The sequence below is a fragment of the Mus caroli genome, chromosome 3 (assembly GCF_900094665.2).
Source record: "Mus caroli chromosome 3, CAROLI_EIJ_v1.1, whole genome shotgun sequence".
Classification (NCBI taxonomy): domain Eukaryota; kingdom Metazoa; phylum Chordata; class Mammalia; order Rodentia; family Muridae; genus Mus; species Mus caroli.
The window spans coordinates 147,950,250-147,970,364 of NC_034572.1; the positions used below are offsets into that span (position 1 = coordinate 147,950,250).

Genomic DNA, 20,115 nt, shown 5'->3' on the forward strand with positions numbered 1-20,115 from the left:
ACTCCTATTATCAGTATGTTTGGTCTTCTCATTGTGTCCTGGATTTCCTGCATGTTTTGAGTTAGGATCATTTTGCATTTTGCATTTTCTTGCAGAGAAGGTGCACAGATATATGGCGTTCGGACTTGCCTCCTGGCAGAAGATGAAGGTCTGAAACAGGGTCTGTCCCAGAAGCTGTTAGCTTCTGTAGTCCACACTCTCACCTCTGCAGACTAGTCTCGGTGGGATCCAGGAACCAAGATGGCTCCCTCAGGTGCTCTGGCAAAGCCCTCCTGGACAGATTGGACACCTCTCCTCTGGCAGGGAAGGTGTCTGGATGTCTGGAGCCCCAAACGGGGTCTGCCACAGAAGCTCTGTGGCTCCTGCCTATCCCAGAAGCTGTTAGCTTTTGTAGTTCACACTCTCATCTGTGCAGACTAATCTCGGTGGGATCAGGGAACCAAGATTGCTCCCACCGATGCTCCGGCAAAGCCCTCCCAGGTGGGGTGGACACCTCTCCTCTGGCAGGGAAGGTGCCCAGATGTCTGCAGCCCAAAACGGGGTCTGCCTCAGAAGCTCTGTGGCTCCCTCCTGTCCTAGAAGCTGTTAGCTTCTGTAGTCCACACTCTTGCCTGTGCAGACTCGAAATAAGGTTTCTTAAAGATGCCTGTTTCAGGGAGCTTCTGGAAGGGCCTTTGTAACATGTCTTGTGCCTACTCCACTAGCACCTAGAGTGTCTCTGGCTACATATCTCCGAAGCAACTCTATTTCTTTGTAAAGGCATCCCTGGAAAGTTCAAATCATAAATATTTTTCCATTAAGAAATGGAGATTAGAAGTACTATATAAGCTACAGATAGCCGTAAACCTGGGAAAGATTTTTTTTCCCCCAAACTCAGACTGGCTGATTTCCATTGCTGCAAACCACCAATGCACACACTAATGCCTCCTTTCTACAATAAGACAGTAACAATGAATGACATAATCATGCAGTGTTTATAGGATCTACTAGCTCCCATGGATGGAGCTGATGAGCATATTACATGATATTGAAGCTCCCACTTCATACCTACCTGCTCGTGCCCGTAGAAGGCTGCGATGTGCAGTGGGGTGAAGAAGACTGCATCTTGAACGTTCACATTGGCTCCATGCTGCAGCAGCAGTTCCACAGCCTAGATGAGAAAGAGGTGTTTGTTATTTGCGACCTCTCAGAGGGTAGCCAGTCAGCACCATGAACAGCTCCTGAACAGGAAGTCCATTCAGAAACACATTCTCCTGTCTACATCCTTTCCTTCTTGACTTTGCCTGGAGAACAAACTCCAGCACTTTCATATGACATTTAAGCTCCTCCTCAGTCTAATGGTATCACTTGTTTGTGTTGTTTTGTGTGTGTGTGTGTGTGTGTGTGTGCATGAGTGTGTATGCCACAGAATACACAGGTAGGTCCAAGAACAACTTCTACAATGTAGGACCTAGGCATTAAATTTAAGTCATCATGCTTGGCCGAAAATAATTCGATTTTCTGACCCACTTTCTAGCATGCCTCCAAAACCTCTATTCTGTATAATGAAACAACTTCCAGTTTCCTTTCTTTGCTCTGTTTTCACGTTGCCCTCAGTCCTATCTCCAGAGGTTTAAACCCAGCTAAAGTGCCACTTACAAGGTTTCCTCAGTGTCCTTCTCTTTGTTGCCACATGCTTGGATGAATCTATTTCTTCTCTGTCTAGGCAAGGTTCATTTTGGAGGTTCTCTTGTGCTATGTCTGTACGCACACGTTCTACATGAGCTCATGATTGCAAGGCTAATCTGTAGAAGGTGATACTGTTTGGGGAGGCTTTGTAAACTTATGAGGTAAGGATAAATGAAAGTGATGGAAGCATCACTTTCTGTCTTGTTTTCTTTGTCCTGGTTGATGCTGACATAAACATTCATCTTCCACACACTTTGGCCACCATAAAATCCTGTCTAATCATGTAGCTCTTTAAAAGTAATATACTTAACACGTAGAAATCAAGAGCTCAAATGAACAGTAAACCATAAACCACCCTTCCTTCCTTTATGCTTGTATGTTAGTCTTGTTCTGTTTTTGTTTTGCTTTGTTGGTTTTGATTTTTTTGGTTTCTTTCTTGCTTGCTTGGGTATTTTGTCATAATGATACAAATGTTACTACCACATATTAATCTTCTCTTTGTTAATAAGAGTGGGTGCTAACTGTTGCTCACACTTGTAGAGAAGGGAGAAATGAGATGATTATAAATGTCTGTCTTCCTTATAGGCAAACAAGTAGAGAACAGAGTTGTTCTTGTTCATTTCTTCTCCATTTTCTCTGTCATTACTTGATGAACCCAAGTAGGTTACTTTAGAGTGCTGTGTTCTGCTCTCTTTAAAGATCAAGTCTGATGACTCTTCAGGTCTTTTTCAACAGAGACTGACTTCAGATATTTTCTGCTTTGGACAGTGTTGCATAAATTCCTTAAATTATATTTAGTTTTAATGAAAACTTTTCTAATGTAAAACTAGTCTTTAGCTGATACACACTTGAGAAAACTTTCAAGAGTCTATTAGAGGGGAAACTGGATCTTGATCTGGAGGGTTGAGAGAGCTTGGTTCCTAATTCAATTTTTGTCCCAACAAACAGGCTTCTTATGTGCATTATCCTCAGAAATATGTGGATCATGGTCATTTGTCAAAAGTCTTAGATTTTAACATGGAAGCCATTGAGAAATGGAGGAATCTAGAAATTGCTGAGGGTCATAGATCAGGTCAGTGTCAGGAATGAGATGACTCTGCCTTGTCCAAGTTTGCTTGGGGTCTCTAAGGAGCTCATTCATTTATTTATTCATTGTATGAACATTGGGGGTAACATTGTCCTTGGCTACCATTTTATTGGATATTTTATTTATTTACATTTCAAATGTTATCCCCATTCCCAGTTTCAATTCCAGAAACCCCTCTCCTATCCCCCTCCCCCAGCTTCTATGAGGGTGATTCCCCACCCCGTACTCCCACCTTACCACCCTAGCATTCCCCTACACTGGGGCATCAAGGCTTCATAGGACCAAGGGCCTCTTCTCCCACTGATGCTCAACAAGGCTATCCTCTGCTGCAGATGCGTTTGAAGCAATGGGTTGCTCCATGTGTACAATTTGGTTGGTGGTTTAGTACTTGGAAGCTCTGGGGGGTTGTCTAGTTAGTTGATATTGTTGTTCCTCCTGTGGAGCTGCAAACCCCTTCAGCTCCTTATGCACTTTCTCTATCTCCTTCATTGGGGACCCTGTGCTCAGTCCAGTGGTCGGCTGTGTGCATCCGCCTCTGCATTTGTCAGGCTCTGGCAGAGCCTCTCAGAAGACAGCTATATCAGACTCCTGTCAGCCAACACTTCTTGGCATCCACAATAGTGTCTGGGTTTAGTGACTGTACATGGGATGAATCCCCAGGTGAGTCAGTCTCCTGATGACCTTTCCTTCAGGCTTTGTTCCATACTTTGTCTCTGTATTTCCTCTAGTGAGTATTTTGTTCCCCCTTCTAAGAAGGACCAAAGCATCCACACTTTGATCTTCCTTCTTCTTGATATTCATGTGGTCTGTGAATTGTAGCTTAGGTATTCTGAATTTCTAGGCTAATATCCACTTATCAGTGAGTGCATGTCATGTGTGTTCTTTTATGATTGTGTTACCTAACTCAGGATGATATGCTCCAGATGCATCCATTTGCCTAAGAATTTCATGAATTCATTGTTTTTAATAGCTGAGTAGTACTCCATTGTGTAATTGTACCACATTTTCTGTATCCATTCCTCTCTTGAGGGAGATATCTGGGTTCTTTCCAGCTTCTGGCTATTATAAATAAGGCTGCTATGAACATAGTGGCGCATGCATCCTTATTACATTGTGGAGCATCTTCTGGGTATATGTCCAGGAGTGGTATATCTGGGTCCTCAGGTAGTACTATGTCCAACATTCTGAGGAACTGACAAACCAATTTCCAGAGTTTGTACCAGCTTGAAATCCCACCAACAATGGAGAACTGTTCCTTTTTCTCCACGTCAGCAGATCCTCATCAGCATCTGCTGTCATCTGAGTTTTTGATCTTAGACATTCTGATGGGTGTGAGGTGGAACCACAGGGTTGAATCAACAGGTGTTTGATGACTAGAGCCTGATATAGCTGTCTCTCCTGAGATTCTCTGCCCTTGCCTGACAGATACAGAAGTGGATGCCCACAGCCATCCTTTGGACTGAGCACAGGGTTCACAATGGAGGAGCTATAGAAAAGACCCAAGGAGCTGAACGGGTTTGCAGCCCCATAGCAAGAACAACAATATGAACCAACCAGTACCCCCAGAGCTCCCAGGGACTAAACCACCAACCATCAATACATGGAAGGACCCCTGGCTCTAGCTGCACATGTAGCAGAGAATTGCCTTGTGGGACATCATTGAGAGGAGAGGCCCTTGGTCATGTGAAGTCTCAAAGCCCCAGTGTAGGGGTATGAATGTCAGGACAGTTAAGCAGGAGTGGGTGGTTTAGTGAGCGGGGGGGGGGGGGGGGGGAGGGTGATTAGATAGTGGGGTTTTCGGAGGGGAATCAAGGAAAAGAGGTAACATTTGAAATGTAAATAAAGAAAATATCTATAAAACATTTATAATTAAAAATAGGGTACAGAGCTAAACAAATTATCCTCAACTGAGGAAGATTGAATGACCAAGAATCACCTAAAGAAATGTTCCATATTGTTAGTCATCAGGGAAATGCAAATCAAAACAACCATGGCCACTTTCTGTCTCAGGGTTCCTGGTTAGTGGTGACATAGATGACTCCTGTGCCGCCATAGTTTACATGTTCACTGTCAGATTAAAACTCATTCTGCAAGCCGGGCGTGGTGGCGCACGCCTTTAATCCCAGCACTCGGGAGGCAGAGGCAGGCGGATTTCTGAGTTCGAGGCCAGCCTGGTCTACAAAGTGAGTNAAAAAAAAAAAAAAAAAAAAAAACTCATTCTGCGATTCATACTTGAAGGGGACTAAGCTGTGTAGGGAAATCTGAAATTCTGTGCAGGACAAAAATATAAGCAGGTGCTTCACTTTGTAGATGTTTTCAGAACTGAGCTTTAGTGTTTAGACATTTTATGTTGGTGATAGTAGAACCAGTGTGTGCATTGAGTTTTACTTCTAATAATGCCTCACTTATAGTCTTTTCCAATGGATCTTAGCATCTGATACATTTTTACCTCCAAACAGAAAGACAGTCACTGCTCTCACATTTTGAAATGAAGAAAATGGAACCTTGGGTGATCATGTGACATACTTATGGTCAACCTGCCTCTATGAAGGAGAGGAAGAACACAAATCTACATCTGCCTGACTTCAAATTGTAGTTCCTTTTGGCTGCCTCTGTCAGCAGGATCTCATTAGCAAATGACTCAACCCAGGTGGAAGAAGATGCCTGTCTGTAAGGTTCTGTAGATCAGGTTGGAAATGAATGCCAGAGTCATTAATATGAAGAGTCTGCTGTCTGAGTCTTCCAGTGATTGAAAGTCCAACCTCAGAAACTCATGCAAGGCTGTTAGGCAGGCATGGAGATGAGGCTTTTTAAATTTCTGTAATTTTAAATATAGAATAAAACAAAATGGATCCTATGATCTTTTTACTGTAAAATGACTTTAAAATATTAACACACAGAGCCAATTTCTTGGACATGGTCCCATAATTTACTTTCCTTCTAGAAAGATAAATAGTCAAAAGCAGATTTCTTCCCTACCAAGTTTGCACTCATCCAGGCACTGAGAAGGTCGACCTTGGGCCGAGTATCCATTAATTATGAAATACTGGCCTTCTGAGAACCTGTCAAAATCTAAGCTTTAATGAAACCACATGGAGTCCTTACTGAACTGTGGGTTTTTAATAGCTATTTTTAAATGTAAGGAAATACTTAACTATTGAGAGCACCGTATGTGGGAATCCTGGGTTTTCAAGAATATAAAATTATTCAACATTACAATCAATGTTCAGTGTCATTCCAGGAAGACTCTTTGCTAGAACTCATGGGAATAAGGAATATTTGGTGTGCAAATATCTCCTAGTCAGGTCAACACAATATAGACATTTAAAGAAAGAGCTATATAGTCATTTTACCTATGAGTCTTCTACCCAGAGTAGGAAACATTCAAAAGCCTACTTCATCCTCTTCTTAGTACAAAGAGTCCCATATTCACTACATTCTATTTGCTACTGTGCAAGATATCTGCAGGTATGACAAATGTAGTCGTTGGCTCTATTTCTAATCAAAGAGAAAAAGGGAAGATATACCTGCTATCATGTATAAGGGGATTTAATCATATATGGGAGGGGGATTTAAATGTAGACAATGACAACCTGCTTGTATATTAAGAATGTTGAACAATGCAGTTCATTAAATGCCTAGTAAACTTTTATTTCAGGACAATCTTCAGCAATTCCCAAGCATTTTATTCACGATGGAACTTATAACTGGGCTTTAAAATATTACATACTTTATCTCATAAAGATTTTTTTCTGGGCTATCTCAGTCTAATGTTATATGCTACCCCCTACACACACACACTCAGAAGTATGAAGCAGAGAGATCACCACAATTTCAAGGCCTTCCTAGCTAACAGAAACAGAAAAGTAATTACAGAGTTATTCTGCTATTTCAAACTTCTTGGAAGAATACTGTCTTAACATTTTTCCTAAAAATGTCATAATAAAATTTTATATCAAATAGTAAACTGGAAACAGGTGTTATCTTATGACCCCTGAACAGCCTGTCTATAGATACTTTCAGTCTGTAAGTTGTATTAGGTTAATTTTGTATAGTCTGCAGAGATATAATTAGAGTGTAAACTGGTAAGTGGACCTTCAAGTAACAGAAAGAGAAGGACCATAAAGTGCTTTGCATTAAGTAGCTAGTTTATTATCACAGAAATTGGGCTAGGACTCTATATTTTGAGAGTGGAACAATCATGATATAAATTCTCCTCTGTAGATGTTTGTTTTCCGTGTTATCCCTGCAGAGGTCCTAGCGAGCCTCTTCTTTGGCTTGTGGATTAAACGTGCACTCACACATTCTGCTTCTTCATGATAGAATCCATTCAGCTACTATTTTATCTTCTCTTTTATGGTAGTCAGGTGGCAGGGATGAAGGCAGGAAGATATAACACTAAGAAGAAATAGATGCTCCACGGAGGAGAAAAAGAACAAGGTAAACTCTTGGTTATAGAAAATGCCAATTTGTCTCAGCTGCAATGACCAAAAACACAACCTGGTGTCTTACACCTATGAATATCTGTATTTGTAGTTATGACTTTCTTATTTAAGTGCTAGTTCATTTTCAGTTACTTCTTTAAAGTTCTCTTCAAACTCATGCTCAGAACTGCGATTTACTTAAAACTTGTAGTTAGTAAATAGCCACAGCTTTGTGGTGTGTATCTGACCATTTCTACTGAGAGAAAAAAAGAATCAGGAACTGGATCTCGGATGGAAAATCCATACCTGCAAAGCTTTCAGGAGAAAATGTGTTTCAAAGTCTATGCCTCAGTAGTTCAAACTGATTTCAAACGTTACCATAGCTGTTGGTTGATTCCTTCTTTGTCTAGTTCTAATATTTAGTGACAGTTTTAATCACTACACCTTCAAATTATCACTTGCTCTCCTAAAATTTTTGAGAGTCGTTAATGAGTTCTTACCTCTGACTCAATCCTCAGAACACAGAAATCTGGTCTTGGAATTTGACACTTTGGAGAGAGTTCCCTGGAAAATTACATCAAAGGAGTAATTGCCATTCCAGGACAGGATGCTTTCTGTCTTGTATGGCTGTAGGGATCCTTGGGATGCACTTAGAGCAGGTTTGAACTTGTCATGCTACAGATACATGCTGTGGGAAATATTTTACAAAAGTAAGACCATCCCACGATATACCCGGCTACTCTTGGAACCAGGCAACCCTGCTGCCTTTATGGCTAGCCCTAAGCAGTGACCGCATATTTCACATTTCTCTTGCTGCAGATTTTGCTCACATTCCCAACCATCCACCCACTGTGGTCAGAGGTTCCAAATCCCAGTAACCCTGTAAAATCAAAACTCTAGAAGCTTATAATTAATCAGTCAGATTTATATATCAGTAAATTCTCAGTTCACAAGATGTCCACACAATTTACTCAGAGCCAATTGATACATATATAAATTGCCCACCTAGATAAGACAAACTGTCCTGTAATTATCCTTCCCTTACATGATATTCATATACCCGTGGCTATTTAAAACCATGCAGAATCTGGATCATCTTCCTCTCCCTCCATCTTCCTCCCTTCTCTCTCTGTTCTCTCTCCATTCTCTCCTTTCCTCCTTCTCCCTCAAACTTTTCAGCTCCACCTTCCTTTCCACTGCCCAATCTAGCCTTTATTTTTACAAGTTAAGGTGGAAAGAAGATTCACAGGAAGTCACCTGTGTATGTGATTCACACCTCATCTACAGCCCCTCCTGGGAAATCAGAATTAGTACAAAATACAAGCTATGCCAGGGCTATCCACAACAGATACACTTTACTTACATCTTTGTTTGTTTGTTTCAAAAAATCATTTATTATTACTTTTTATTAGATATTTTCTTTATTTACATTTCATATGTTATCCCCTTTCCTGGTTTCCCCTCCAAAAACTTGCTATCCCTTCCCCCCTCCCCATGCTCACCCACCCACCCACTCCCATTTCCTGGCCCTGGCATTCCCCAATGCTGGGGCATAGAGCCTGCACAGGACCAAGGGCCCCTCCTCCCATTGATGACCGACTAGGCCATCCTCTGCTACATATGCAGCTGGAGTCATGAGTCCCACCTTGTGTACTCTTTGGTTGGTGGTTTATTCCGTGGGAGCTCTGGGGATACTGGTTGGTTCATATGGTTGTTCCTCCTATGGGGCTGCAAAGGCCTTCAGCCCCTTGGGTAACTTTTCTAGCTCCTTCTTTGGGAACCCTGTGCTCAGTCCAATGGTAGACTGAGAGCATCCACCTCTGTATTTGTCAGGCACTGGTTGAGCCTGTCAGGAGACAGCTATAACAGGAAAGCACTTGTTGGCATCCACAAAAGTGTCTGGATTTCATAACTGTATATGGGATAAATCCCCAGGTGGGATGGTCTCTGGGTCATTTCTTCAGTCTCTGCTCCACACTTTGTCTCTGTAACTCTTTCCATGAGTAATTTGTTCCCCCTTCTAAGAAGGATCAAAGTATCCACACTTTGGTCTTCCTGCTTCTTGAGTTTCATGTTTGTGAATTGTATTGTGGGTATCCCAAACATCTGGGCTAATATACACTTACTAGTGAGTGCATTCCATGTGTATATTGGATGTAATTGGACATAATTGGACAAATTTTTCTTTCTAATTTTGTGAAGAATTGAAACTGTAGATTGCTTTCTGCAAGATGGCCATTTTTAGTATATTACTCCAGCCAATCCATGAGCATGGGAGATCTTTCCATCTTCTGAGATCTTCTTAGATTTCTTTCTTCAGAGACTTGAAATTCTTATCATGTAGATCTTTCACTTGCTTAGTTAGAGTCACCTCAAGATATTTTATATTATTTGTGACTGTTGTGAAGGGTGTTGTTTTCCTAATTTCTTTCTCAGCCTGTTTATCCTTTTGTGTAGAGGAAGGCCACTGATTTGTTTGAGTTAATTTTATATCCAGCGACTTTTCTCAAGTTGTTTATCAGGTTTACAGTTTCTAAAATTCCAACTATCCCCAGGTCCTAGAAGGAGATCAGATACCTGCTGATAGACAGTCTTGCCTGAAGGTCTTGCCTCCCCAAAGAACAGCTAAGTGCAAACTGCTTCACATGGTTCTCTGGTGTCTCAACCCCTCATGGCCTGAGCAGCAGATTGTTTCTTATAATATCTGTCTAGTCACAAGACACCCAGTGACATGAGTCTTACTCGAAATCCACCACTGGGAACCTAGCTCAGAATCCTATGTGAGTAGCACTCTATACCTCACAACAGATTTGACCCATTCATTGTTCATACATGGCTGACCTTACTTCGAAGAAACTGGCCATAGGTAGATGAAAGCTGCAAGAGGCCTGCATATATGAGCATGTTTCTTATGAGAAATCCATAGCTCACATAAAGAAATATTTCATTAAAAGAATATTATCAGGCTTGGGATACAGCTCAGTGGTAGAGTGCTTGTGTATCATACCCAAGGCCCCAATTTCACTGGTTAAAGAAGAGAAGAGGAGGAAAAGAGGGGAGAGGAGAGGAAAAAGAAGAAAATAGAAGAAAGGAAAAAGGATAATATAAATGTATGTCTTAGTCAGGGCCATGGAAGGTGCTGATTACTGACTTGCTTCCCCTGACTTGCTCAGCATGATTTTTCTATAGAATTCAGGACCACCAGCCTAGGGATGGCCCCAACCACAATGGGCTGGGCCCTCACACATCAATCACTAATTGAGAAAGGCCTTCCAGCTGCATTCCATGGAGGCATTTCCTCAACTGAGCCTCTTTTCTGATGACTCTAGCTTGTATCAAGTTGACACACAAATCTAGCCAGTACAAAGTCCATAGCCACATCTCTGGAACTCCATAAAGAAAAGGTTAGAAATTATGGTCACATTAATAGGGAGATCATAGAATGAGTTTAGCCATTGCTGGCATTGAACTGGAGAATAAATTTTGGTGGAAATAATATAGTGATATATATATGGCCTCTGAGTAGGTTCTGCTTCCAGGTTCCTTCCCTGCTTGAGTTTCTTTCCTGACTTCCATTGCTGGAGAACAGTGATGTGCAAGTGTAAGATGAATACCCTCTTCCACTTCCAACTCTCTTTTTGACCATGGTGCTTTGTTGCAGCAGTAGAGGCCTGACTAAGACAGATATTTATAATCTCTAATTATAATATCTAAATATAGTGAAAAAAGTGGTGGGAAGCATAGTCAGGAATGGTAAAGCTGGGGATGGGAAAGACAAGAAAAAATGTCAACAAGCAATAGTTGTTCAAGCAGACACCTGTGAGGTGACATAGCACAGGGTTACACAGCACAGCCTCAGTCAAAAGCAAACATCTGAATATATGGTGTTGTGTCAGGGTTTGCCTGTAACATACAAGTTTTCTAGAGCTTGCACACTAAGCACACGTGCTCTTTGCATGTGTATGCTATCACCACACAGCAGTAATGAACACTGGGATTTCTCAGATCAAGTTGAGGCCAGTACATGCTGCTCTTTGCAATGTCTTGCTGTGTATACACTAGAATCATAACTTTAATGACAGACAGGACTTTTACTATTTACCTATCACTTTCAGTACAAAAGCATCAAATCATCTCTCTCAATCATATCATGTTAGACAAGCAAGCACATTTTACTTCATTAGTATGCAAACTTGCTTGCCTTCAATTAATGGCAAAGTCATATGTATGTCAAATAATGATTTTGAAATATATTTCTTCATAATTTATTATGAATATATGTTTTACTTATATGCATGTTTTCTGTTACTATATGCCTAGGCTTGCATAAAAACTTCTTGGGTAAAAACAGGTCATGAATGAGAATGGTCAGAAAGCCATGATCTACATTCTATGGAGTTTTCCACTTAGGTCATTGATGACCATTTCTGTAATAGAATTTGAAACTCTGGTACAGCTCTAATTAAGCCTTTGTCTAGAAAACCCAAATGGAAAATCATTTCTCCAGGCTGTCATAGAAGTATGGTTCTCTTTCTGTGAGATTTCCTTATCACCCATAGTAAGATTAAATTTAGTTTTAAGATTAAGAAGATTATTTCACAAATAATTATTATCAATGAAATTAAAGAAATCACCATTTTAAGTTGTGAAAGTAAATCTTAAGAACACAGTTCTGTGTGTATTTGTGTGTTTGTACTTATATGTGTGCATATGTGTTTTGTGTGTTTATGCTAAATAAACTTTACTAAATATGCTAATACAGTGTCAATTGTCACTGTAATGTGATGAGAACACATGGAGAAATGTGATGACTAGAACCTGAGGCATCACATGGATCAGAGCAGTGAGGCTGAGGCTGACCCACATTCAACTCATTCTAAGAGCAGTATGGTATAAAAACTAAATATTCCTGTGTTATGCTTTCATGGCAGTGAGATTCTCTCTCTCTCTCTCTCTCTCTCTCTCTCTTCTCTCTCTCTCTCTCTCTCTTCTCTCTCTCTCCCCCTTCTCTCTCTTCTTTCCCTTCTCTCTCTTCTCTCTCTCCTCTCTCCTCTCTTCTCTCTCTCTCCTCTCTTCTCTCTCTCTCCTCTCTTCTCTCTCCCCTCTCTCTCTCTCTCTCTCTCTCTCTCTCTCTCTCTCTCTCTCTCTCTCTCTCTCTCTTCCCCTGGACTAGCAATAGGGGTGAAGGGACAAAGAGGGTTTTGGCAAAGTGAATATGATGGGGTACAATCCTATGCACAATGGTGACCTGATGAAACCTATTGATTGATATGCTGACAAGTACCAGAATCAAAGGAGATAATCTAAAATGTAATTACACCAGAATAAGAAGAGATATACCTGAGATATTTCTGGTTAAAAGTGTGAGAGGAAGGGACCTTGAAAAGGAACAAGAAGTACAAGCTAGGGAATAAATGGGGCCAAATGAGTTGCTCCAAAGAGAGCCTACAGAAGGCCTGTAAGTGGAGGGCCCACGCCTTCTGCACCCCCGCCCCCAGCCATTGTGGTGCTGTGCTATTGGCTCCCTGAGGCCTTTCTGATCACTTCTTCATGTGGGACTCCTATTTTTAAATTTCTGGCTTATACCCCAGGCTTTATTATACACATAGGAACACATAGTGTCCTATACATTTCAAAAGCCGTGATCTGTTTTAATGAGAAAAGGCCCCATAGTTCCCACTGTATTGCAATTGCTAAGACCTGGAAATTGCCGTAAGAGTTATAGTCCTTCCCACGAATGGCCCACACTCCTTGACATGCAGCCGGGACATCTCATGGTAGAGGAATTGATACCTGACAAGCAATTTTCTCTGGACTTTTCTTCAAACCAACTGTCCCATTCCTTTGTCTTCTCAGAGGAAGCACATTTGGAGAAGTGTTTGGAAAACAAAGGTGGTGTACCTTGGCTTGAGGCTTCATAATTACATTCTGCAGGTGACTCAACTGAAGGGCACAGAAAGAGTGCAACCCTCAGACAAGACAGAGTGGTATGAATCCTCCCGAGAAATTATAGCAGTAATTAATGAATTCTAGCAGCTGCATTTAAAAACAAAAGAGATGACATGAACACTGAGGTTTCAGGCCAGTACAATTGAAAGCACACAGCTAGAACACCCAGTAATTCCTTTTCTCAGCTTCCTCCTTAATTAACACCAGAAACCTGACTACCTGATGAACTGCAGGATGCCCACATTAATTTTCTGTAGGACAACAGATGTTAGTCATCCATTGTTCCTTACAGGTTCCTTATTTAACAATAATGTTGAGAGTGTTATCTACAAATACATCAGAGTAAATGGCACAGGGAGATCAGTATATCCACAGTTTTAGCTTTAGCCACCCAAAGCTCTGCTGTTTGACATATTCTAGAACCACATATGGATCATGTGCATTTTAGAGTAAGAATCTGTTACAATAACGCCTTCCCTGTGCCAGCCAGAGATCTGATACAGGACCAAAGGCATACTAGTAATTCACTCACTAGCCATTCCAAGCCCTGTTCACCAAAATTCCGGCGGTAGAAATGAAAACCCACTGAGAGTGAAATGAAGCTCAAAACCAGGTTTTGCTTCAGAAAAGGATAAAATATACTCATGGCTGGAACTCAATCTTGGTCTTCTAATCTTACCACATGGTTAGCACATGATAGAACTTGGGCACAAACGACCTTATCCATTAGTACCATTTTCTCCTCTCAGAAGCAGGGAAGAGCCTGAGAGCAGCTACAGTGGCAATTCTATTTTTCTGAGTTAACAGTGCTCCAGCTCGTGGCAGTGATTCCTTGTGTGTATCATCTGACTCCCTGGTCCCTATGGCATTTGGAAGACATTCAGAGAGCTTGATAAACCTATGCACAAAATATAGTTTGATCACAGGATTATGGTGAGTTCTGAGGTGATTCTATATTACTTAAAATAAGAAAACTTGTATTCCTACTGCAGTGTTGCTTTCAGGTCTTTTGTTGCTGCTGTTGCTCTATAGTAGCATAAAACAGTGTACTAATCTGAAACGTAAGCATCCACAAAGATAATAAATGTTATTTTATAACTCACAAAATGTTTCTGCAATTTCTAATGTAGTCACAGGTAGTAATAGTATGATCCCTAATATAAGTATCTTAAAGTTTTGGTACAATTTCTACTATAACCATAAACAGCTCAAAGGTTTGATGACTCGATAAATCTGGTTGAACATCAACACTGAACGACAAAGTCTACTGAGGAAGAACACTTAAGGTTCCCTGCAATCAGCCCAGGCACTGTCCAGAAGTTCCAAGCTGTGGCAAACCAAGGGAACACTCAGATGCTTGGTGGCCAATTCCCTGAGATGAAAGGGAACTTAGTTCAAAGGAGAGAACAGCCAGGATGGATAGAGGATTTGAGTTCATCATTCAGAGTACCAGAGAGAAGAGAAGTTGTAGATGTAAATTACATTTGCTTGACGTCATTGTCAGCTCAGAGGCTTACTGCTGAATAAGTTCACCCTATCTAGTTCTTTTTGAACTCTGTCTGACTGGATCAATTCAGCTGTTCTGGCACAAACTTCTTTCCAAGCTGACTGAATCAATCTGGCTTCTCTCAGCTTGTCACTGAGTTGCTCTGCTTGGCCTCAAACTAACTCTGGGAGGTTGTGCTAATCTTCTGGCCCATTCTTATCCTCTGGCTTCAGCTGCCTCTATTGACCTGCACTGATCTGTATGAATTCACTAAAGAACTCATTTCTACTGCACTTCACTCACTGCCCTGACTCCCAACTGACTCTCTCCCTCCTTGAACTGCTCTTAAGTAGCTTCTCTTTCCTATGCTTTTCTCTGACAAATCCTGTCAAATCCTTCTCTGATTTGTCACATTGTTTGCCCTTCAATTAGATGTCACTTCTAGCCATGACTGCTTTCTTCTAGAAATTAATTTTACCTTAAAGGAGCATACTAAGGGGAATGGCTATATTCCAGCCGGAGGGATTAAAGGTATGCCATTCCTGCCTGATCACATAGACCTAGCAGATCTCTGGATGTGCTCTCTTGCCAAAGCAGTCTCATTGCCAGGGTAAAATTCCTCTACAAAAGTTCTGCAAAGGAAGAAATCCCTGGACACGCAGAAGATGCCCTTGAGAACTACTGACTAGGATGAGGACCATGGAGAAGGATAATGATAACATTGCCCAGAATGTAACAGGTAAAAATGGCAAGGCTGCTTCTGACACTCAGGATGGAAACTCTTATGATGATGGGAGTTAGCCGAAGTATTCAGCAGAGATAGCTACAGTAAGTGATGGTAAGTGTCACCTGAGGTCTGCTTCAATCATGCCAACTAATTCTTAAAAGCTAGGCCTGAAAGCATAAAGTATAAAAGTATAAAAGAGTCACAAGTCTGTGACTCAGTAAGGATTTTGACAATACTCATAGTTTATATCTATGGGAATTCAAAATATCCTGCACACAGTTTCATAGTATTCGCAGTGTTTAGGATCTAGTCAGGAATCCTAGGGGTGCAGAAGCAGTAAAGCAAGACATTCAGTGAAAGAAATAAACAACCAAGTCTTACCCAGAACTGAGAACTGTCAGGACCTCCAAAAGGGATAATAAAAGATTATACAATAGATACTTAAATCATTCTTTGGGGTAAGACAGCTCAGAATATTTATGAACATATAATGTCTTAGGGTTCTATTGGTGTGAACAGACACCATGACCAAGACAACTCCTATAAGAAAAACATTTAATTGGGGCTGTTCAGGTTCAAAGTTTCAATCCATTAACACCAAGGCAGGAGCATGGCAGTATCCAGGCAGGTAAGGTGTAAAAGGAGCTAAGAGCCCAACATTTTATTCCAAAAGCAAACAGAAGACTGGCTTACAGGCAGCAAAGATGGGGGTCATAAAGCCCATGCCCATAGTGACACACTTCCTCTAACAAGGCCACACCCCCTAATAGTGCCACTTCCCAGGCCAGCATATTCAAACTACCACATATGATACAGAGCAATGTACAACTTACAGAGATGAAAACCATAATACGTAAAGTTAAAATATTTTAGATAATGTAAATGACAAACATTATAGAAGAGCACTTGAGTGTCTTTGATAACCTATTAACCAATAGGTGGGTGAAGCAGAGAAAGGAAGGGTCACCCCTTGAAAGGGAAGAGCACTGGGGACTTTAGCCAATGGAGGCAGTGGTCCACATCTCAATGGAGGCAGTGGTCCACATCTTTCACATCTGTTTGTCCCGTTGTGCACTCCTCCATCATCTCCTCATATAAAATGTTCATTCAGATCCTTGGATCACAATCGTATTTGATTGACGAGAACTTCACTTCATTATGCTTAGGAGATATATCACTGGGAAGAGAATTCTAAATGATGCATCCTTAACTAACTTCTCTCTTTTGAAACTTGTGTTCTCTCTCCTTTTTTGCATGCACTTAGACAGGGACTTTGCTGGAGCCATTGCTTTAATCCCTCAGTACATGCATGCTTTTATAATTTTTCTCCTTAATACCTCCTCGAGCAGTTTAGTGACCATGTTCTAATACCTGGATTTCATTCTGCCTCTCCTGTTCTGAGTGTATCTAGTTCCTTGTGTAGGAGAGCTTATGGCTCTATTAGGTTGAGAAAATGTTCTCATTACTTAAAGACTGTGTGTATATCCTTCCAGTTACTCACGTATCACTGGACAATTGAATGTTCTGATTATCCTCCATGCCACCATTAGGTCCTGCATCAAACCCATTTCTAAGGAACTATAGAAGCCAGAAACACTCCAAAGGCTCCATAGGCAGGACCATAACTGGCACAGTTGGACTGGGATCAAGAGATATAATTAAGGTAAGAACAAAGTGAGCACATTTGTTCTGAGCAGGGCAGGAGCGTGTGCTTCCATGTTCTGTGATATGTCACCACAGACTAAAGCAGGAAGAACAAAGAGACAACAAGGCAGGATTTCCAGGCACAGCCAGAGGGTGACAGTCATTTTGCCACCATGGAGATTTTGTTTTGTGTTTACTTCAATGGGTGTGTTTTCCTCTAGGAGAAGCTCTGCAAGTTGGCATTCTTTTTTAAACCTTGAATCAGCTGCGATGAGTCAAGAAAAGACCTTGCAACCTATTAGCTGTTCAATAGACATTTGTTTAGTAATCTGGTAAAGGGAAGGGTGAGCAACCAATGTCTAAAAGTATAATTTATAATTCTTTCAGTTTCTACAACTGCCCCACGTCCTTGTGGATCTGCAATAAATCTCACTGACATTATTTGCTGCTTCTGACCAACTTTCGCAATTCTTTGGTATAAATTTCTCTGAATAAAATTTGTAGAATAGAAAAAAAAAAAACCTTCTAGAACATCAAGGTTAGCTTTGTGAAGTCTAAACAGTGGGCACAGAGTCTCAAGGTTTACATATTGCCAAAATCTAAATGCACACAAGAGAGAACAAGTGATGAATTTTCCTGTCCCTTGGGAAATAAAACTTGATAATAGAAGTCTATTTATAGTCAGAGCTGTAATCTGCCTCTGGGAAAGCAATAATATTGGGGCAAGCGAACTTGTTTTCTCAAATTTTTAATTAAAAAAAAAAAAAGAAGAAATCTCAGTTACATTTGTCATCCATACATGGAAAGAACCATGTCTAAAGAGTTCACTAGGTCTGACCCCAGTCCAGTTTTCTGACCTCCAGCACCACAGCACACCAGCATGGCATGAGAGGTAGAGGAGCCCAAACAGTAATGATGTACAGCAATTGCTTGGCAAAACTTGATACATTTTACAATGATACATTTTTTCAATGATGCATTTTACAGTTGATACAATTTAGTTTCTTCTCTAGTGATTATTTACTGGGCTGAAATTTGGATTATTCTTTCTTTGTGGTAGCATTAAGAGTTTAAAATAGAGTAATGATGGCTGACCCTCCTGATTGTTTCTCCTCTGAAGAGACCTTTTCTTGGAGAAAGGAAGAGCTTCACTGTCCAGCAGATTCCCAGGACTAACTGAGAACAAACCCTGATTTTTTTCCTAAACAATTTGTATATAAATCATGTGTTTATATGGTGCAAAGGCTTCAAGCTGCTGCCATTCCCCAGTGATACCCTCATTCCTCATGTTTTTGTCCAGCATTCCCGGAGGCCTAATGCACTTCTTTCAGGACACAATAAACTGTAAGTGAGATGGAGATTTAAAACTTAGTCAATGGTTTATCCTTCCATAGGTCTACATCTCTGGTTAAAAAAAAATACAAAAAGAAAAAAGAAAAAACAAACAAACAAACAAAACCTACCACTATCCAAAGTCATTTTGCTGATTTCTAGGAAAAAAAATAATGACAGATGAAGTGTGACTACTTCATATAACTAAGCATTTATTTTCCTCCAAAGTCTAATCAAATTATTTTGCCAATTACTATCTACTTTAATTTATATATTGTTTTGGTTAATCTTCTCATTTGAAATCAGTATAGAAACAACTTGTGTCATAGAAACACTGAGAAGGAAGACTCAAGTTAAATGTAGGTGGTTCCATCCCATGGGCTGGGGCCCCTAGACTGAGTAAAAATTAGAAATTAATCTATGTACCAGAATAAATCTCTGCTTCCTTCCTAGGGGTGTAGTAACTAGGTGCCTCAGACTTCTCATGCCACAGAGTCAGGATCAACTGCACACTCAACTTGTGAGCTAAAATAGCTCCTTCCTATGTTAAGTTAAAATTTTAGTTTTTCTTTTTTATATGTAACAAGATGAATAATTAATGATCATATTATCTCACCTCTCAATACAGCCTTGGGCATTGTCTTAGCATTATTCTTGCTGTGATGAAATACCACCCTTGGGGAGGACAGAGTTTATTTCATTCACAGTTCCATATCACAGCTCATTCTTAAAAGCAGTCAAGCCTTAAAAGGGCAGAAACTCAGGCTAAGCAAGAATCAGGAGATAGGTGCTGATGCAGAAACCAGAAGGGGTGCTGCTTCCTGGCTTGCTCCCAATGGCTTGCTCAGCCTGCATTCTTATAGACTCCAGGACCACCCAGCCAGCAATGGCCCCACCCACAACGGTCTTGGTTCTACCCCTTTGGTCACTAATTAAGAAAATGGCTTACAGGCTAACCCAATTTTATGGGGGCATTTTCTCAATTGAACTCGCATATGGCAAACTATGTTAACTTATGTCAAGTTGACTTAAAACTAGCCAACACGTGATGTTCCACTGAGATGGTTTAACGGGTGCTCTCCTGCCCTGGAGAGGATCACAGAGACATAGAGCCCATGTCTCCTGGGATCTGAGCTTCACACCTCCTGTCTGTGGTGATCTGGGCTTGATTTAGTATCCTGTCTTGAAATTATTTCTCTTTTTTCTTAACTTTTAATGGTTTCTTTGGATTTTTAAAAGTAAAATATATTTATTCATCAACAATGATACATTTAAAGTTCTAATTTAGAGTGGAAAAAAGCAAGTTTCTCTGGGATTTCAAATTCCTGGTATGTTGTTCTTTGATTTAAGGACAATAAATTAACTTTGTCAATAATTCTCAGAATTTCCAAAATTGTGATATTTTAAAAATACTGCAAAAAAATGCCACACTCTATTTTGAATAGCTATAATTCTTGTTCAGTGACTAAAACACACTGTTTAGTGTGACTCACAAAGAAGTACAACCTTTCACAGGAAGAGAAAGGGTAGGATATAGTGGAAGCTATTTAATACTGACTAACTAATCCAAGTTGGCCCCAAAGCAGCCTTCTTAGGAGAGGGCACATGGCCTAGAAGGTAGAGATAAAAATGCAGAGGTTAAAACACAGGGGGGTTCAATTTTCTGAGGAACCTCCAGACTGATCTCCAGAGTGGTTGTACCAGCTTGCAATCCCACCAACAATGGAGGAGTGTTCCTCTTTCTCCACATCCTTGCCAGCATCTGCTGTCACCTGAATTTTTGATCTTAGCCATTCTG

General features: G+C 40.7%; 1 protein-coding gene across 1 annotated transcript in view; it reads right to left on the reverse strand.

The window, feature by feature from the left end:
• Window positions 1-20,115, reverse strand: part of Tnni3k (TNNI3 interacting kinase) — a 259,531-nt gene that overhangs the window by 185,238 nt on the left and 54,178 nt on the right. Inside the window, 1 exon segment of the mRNA XM_021157700.2 lies at window positions 1,052-1,150. Within this exon segment, the coding sequence (XP_021013359.1) occupies window positions 1,052-1,150 (99 nt within the window).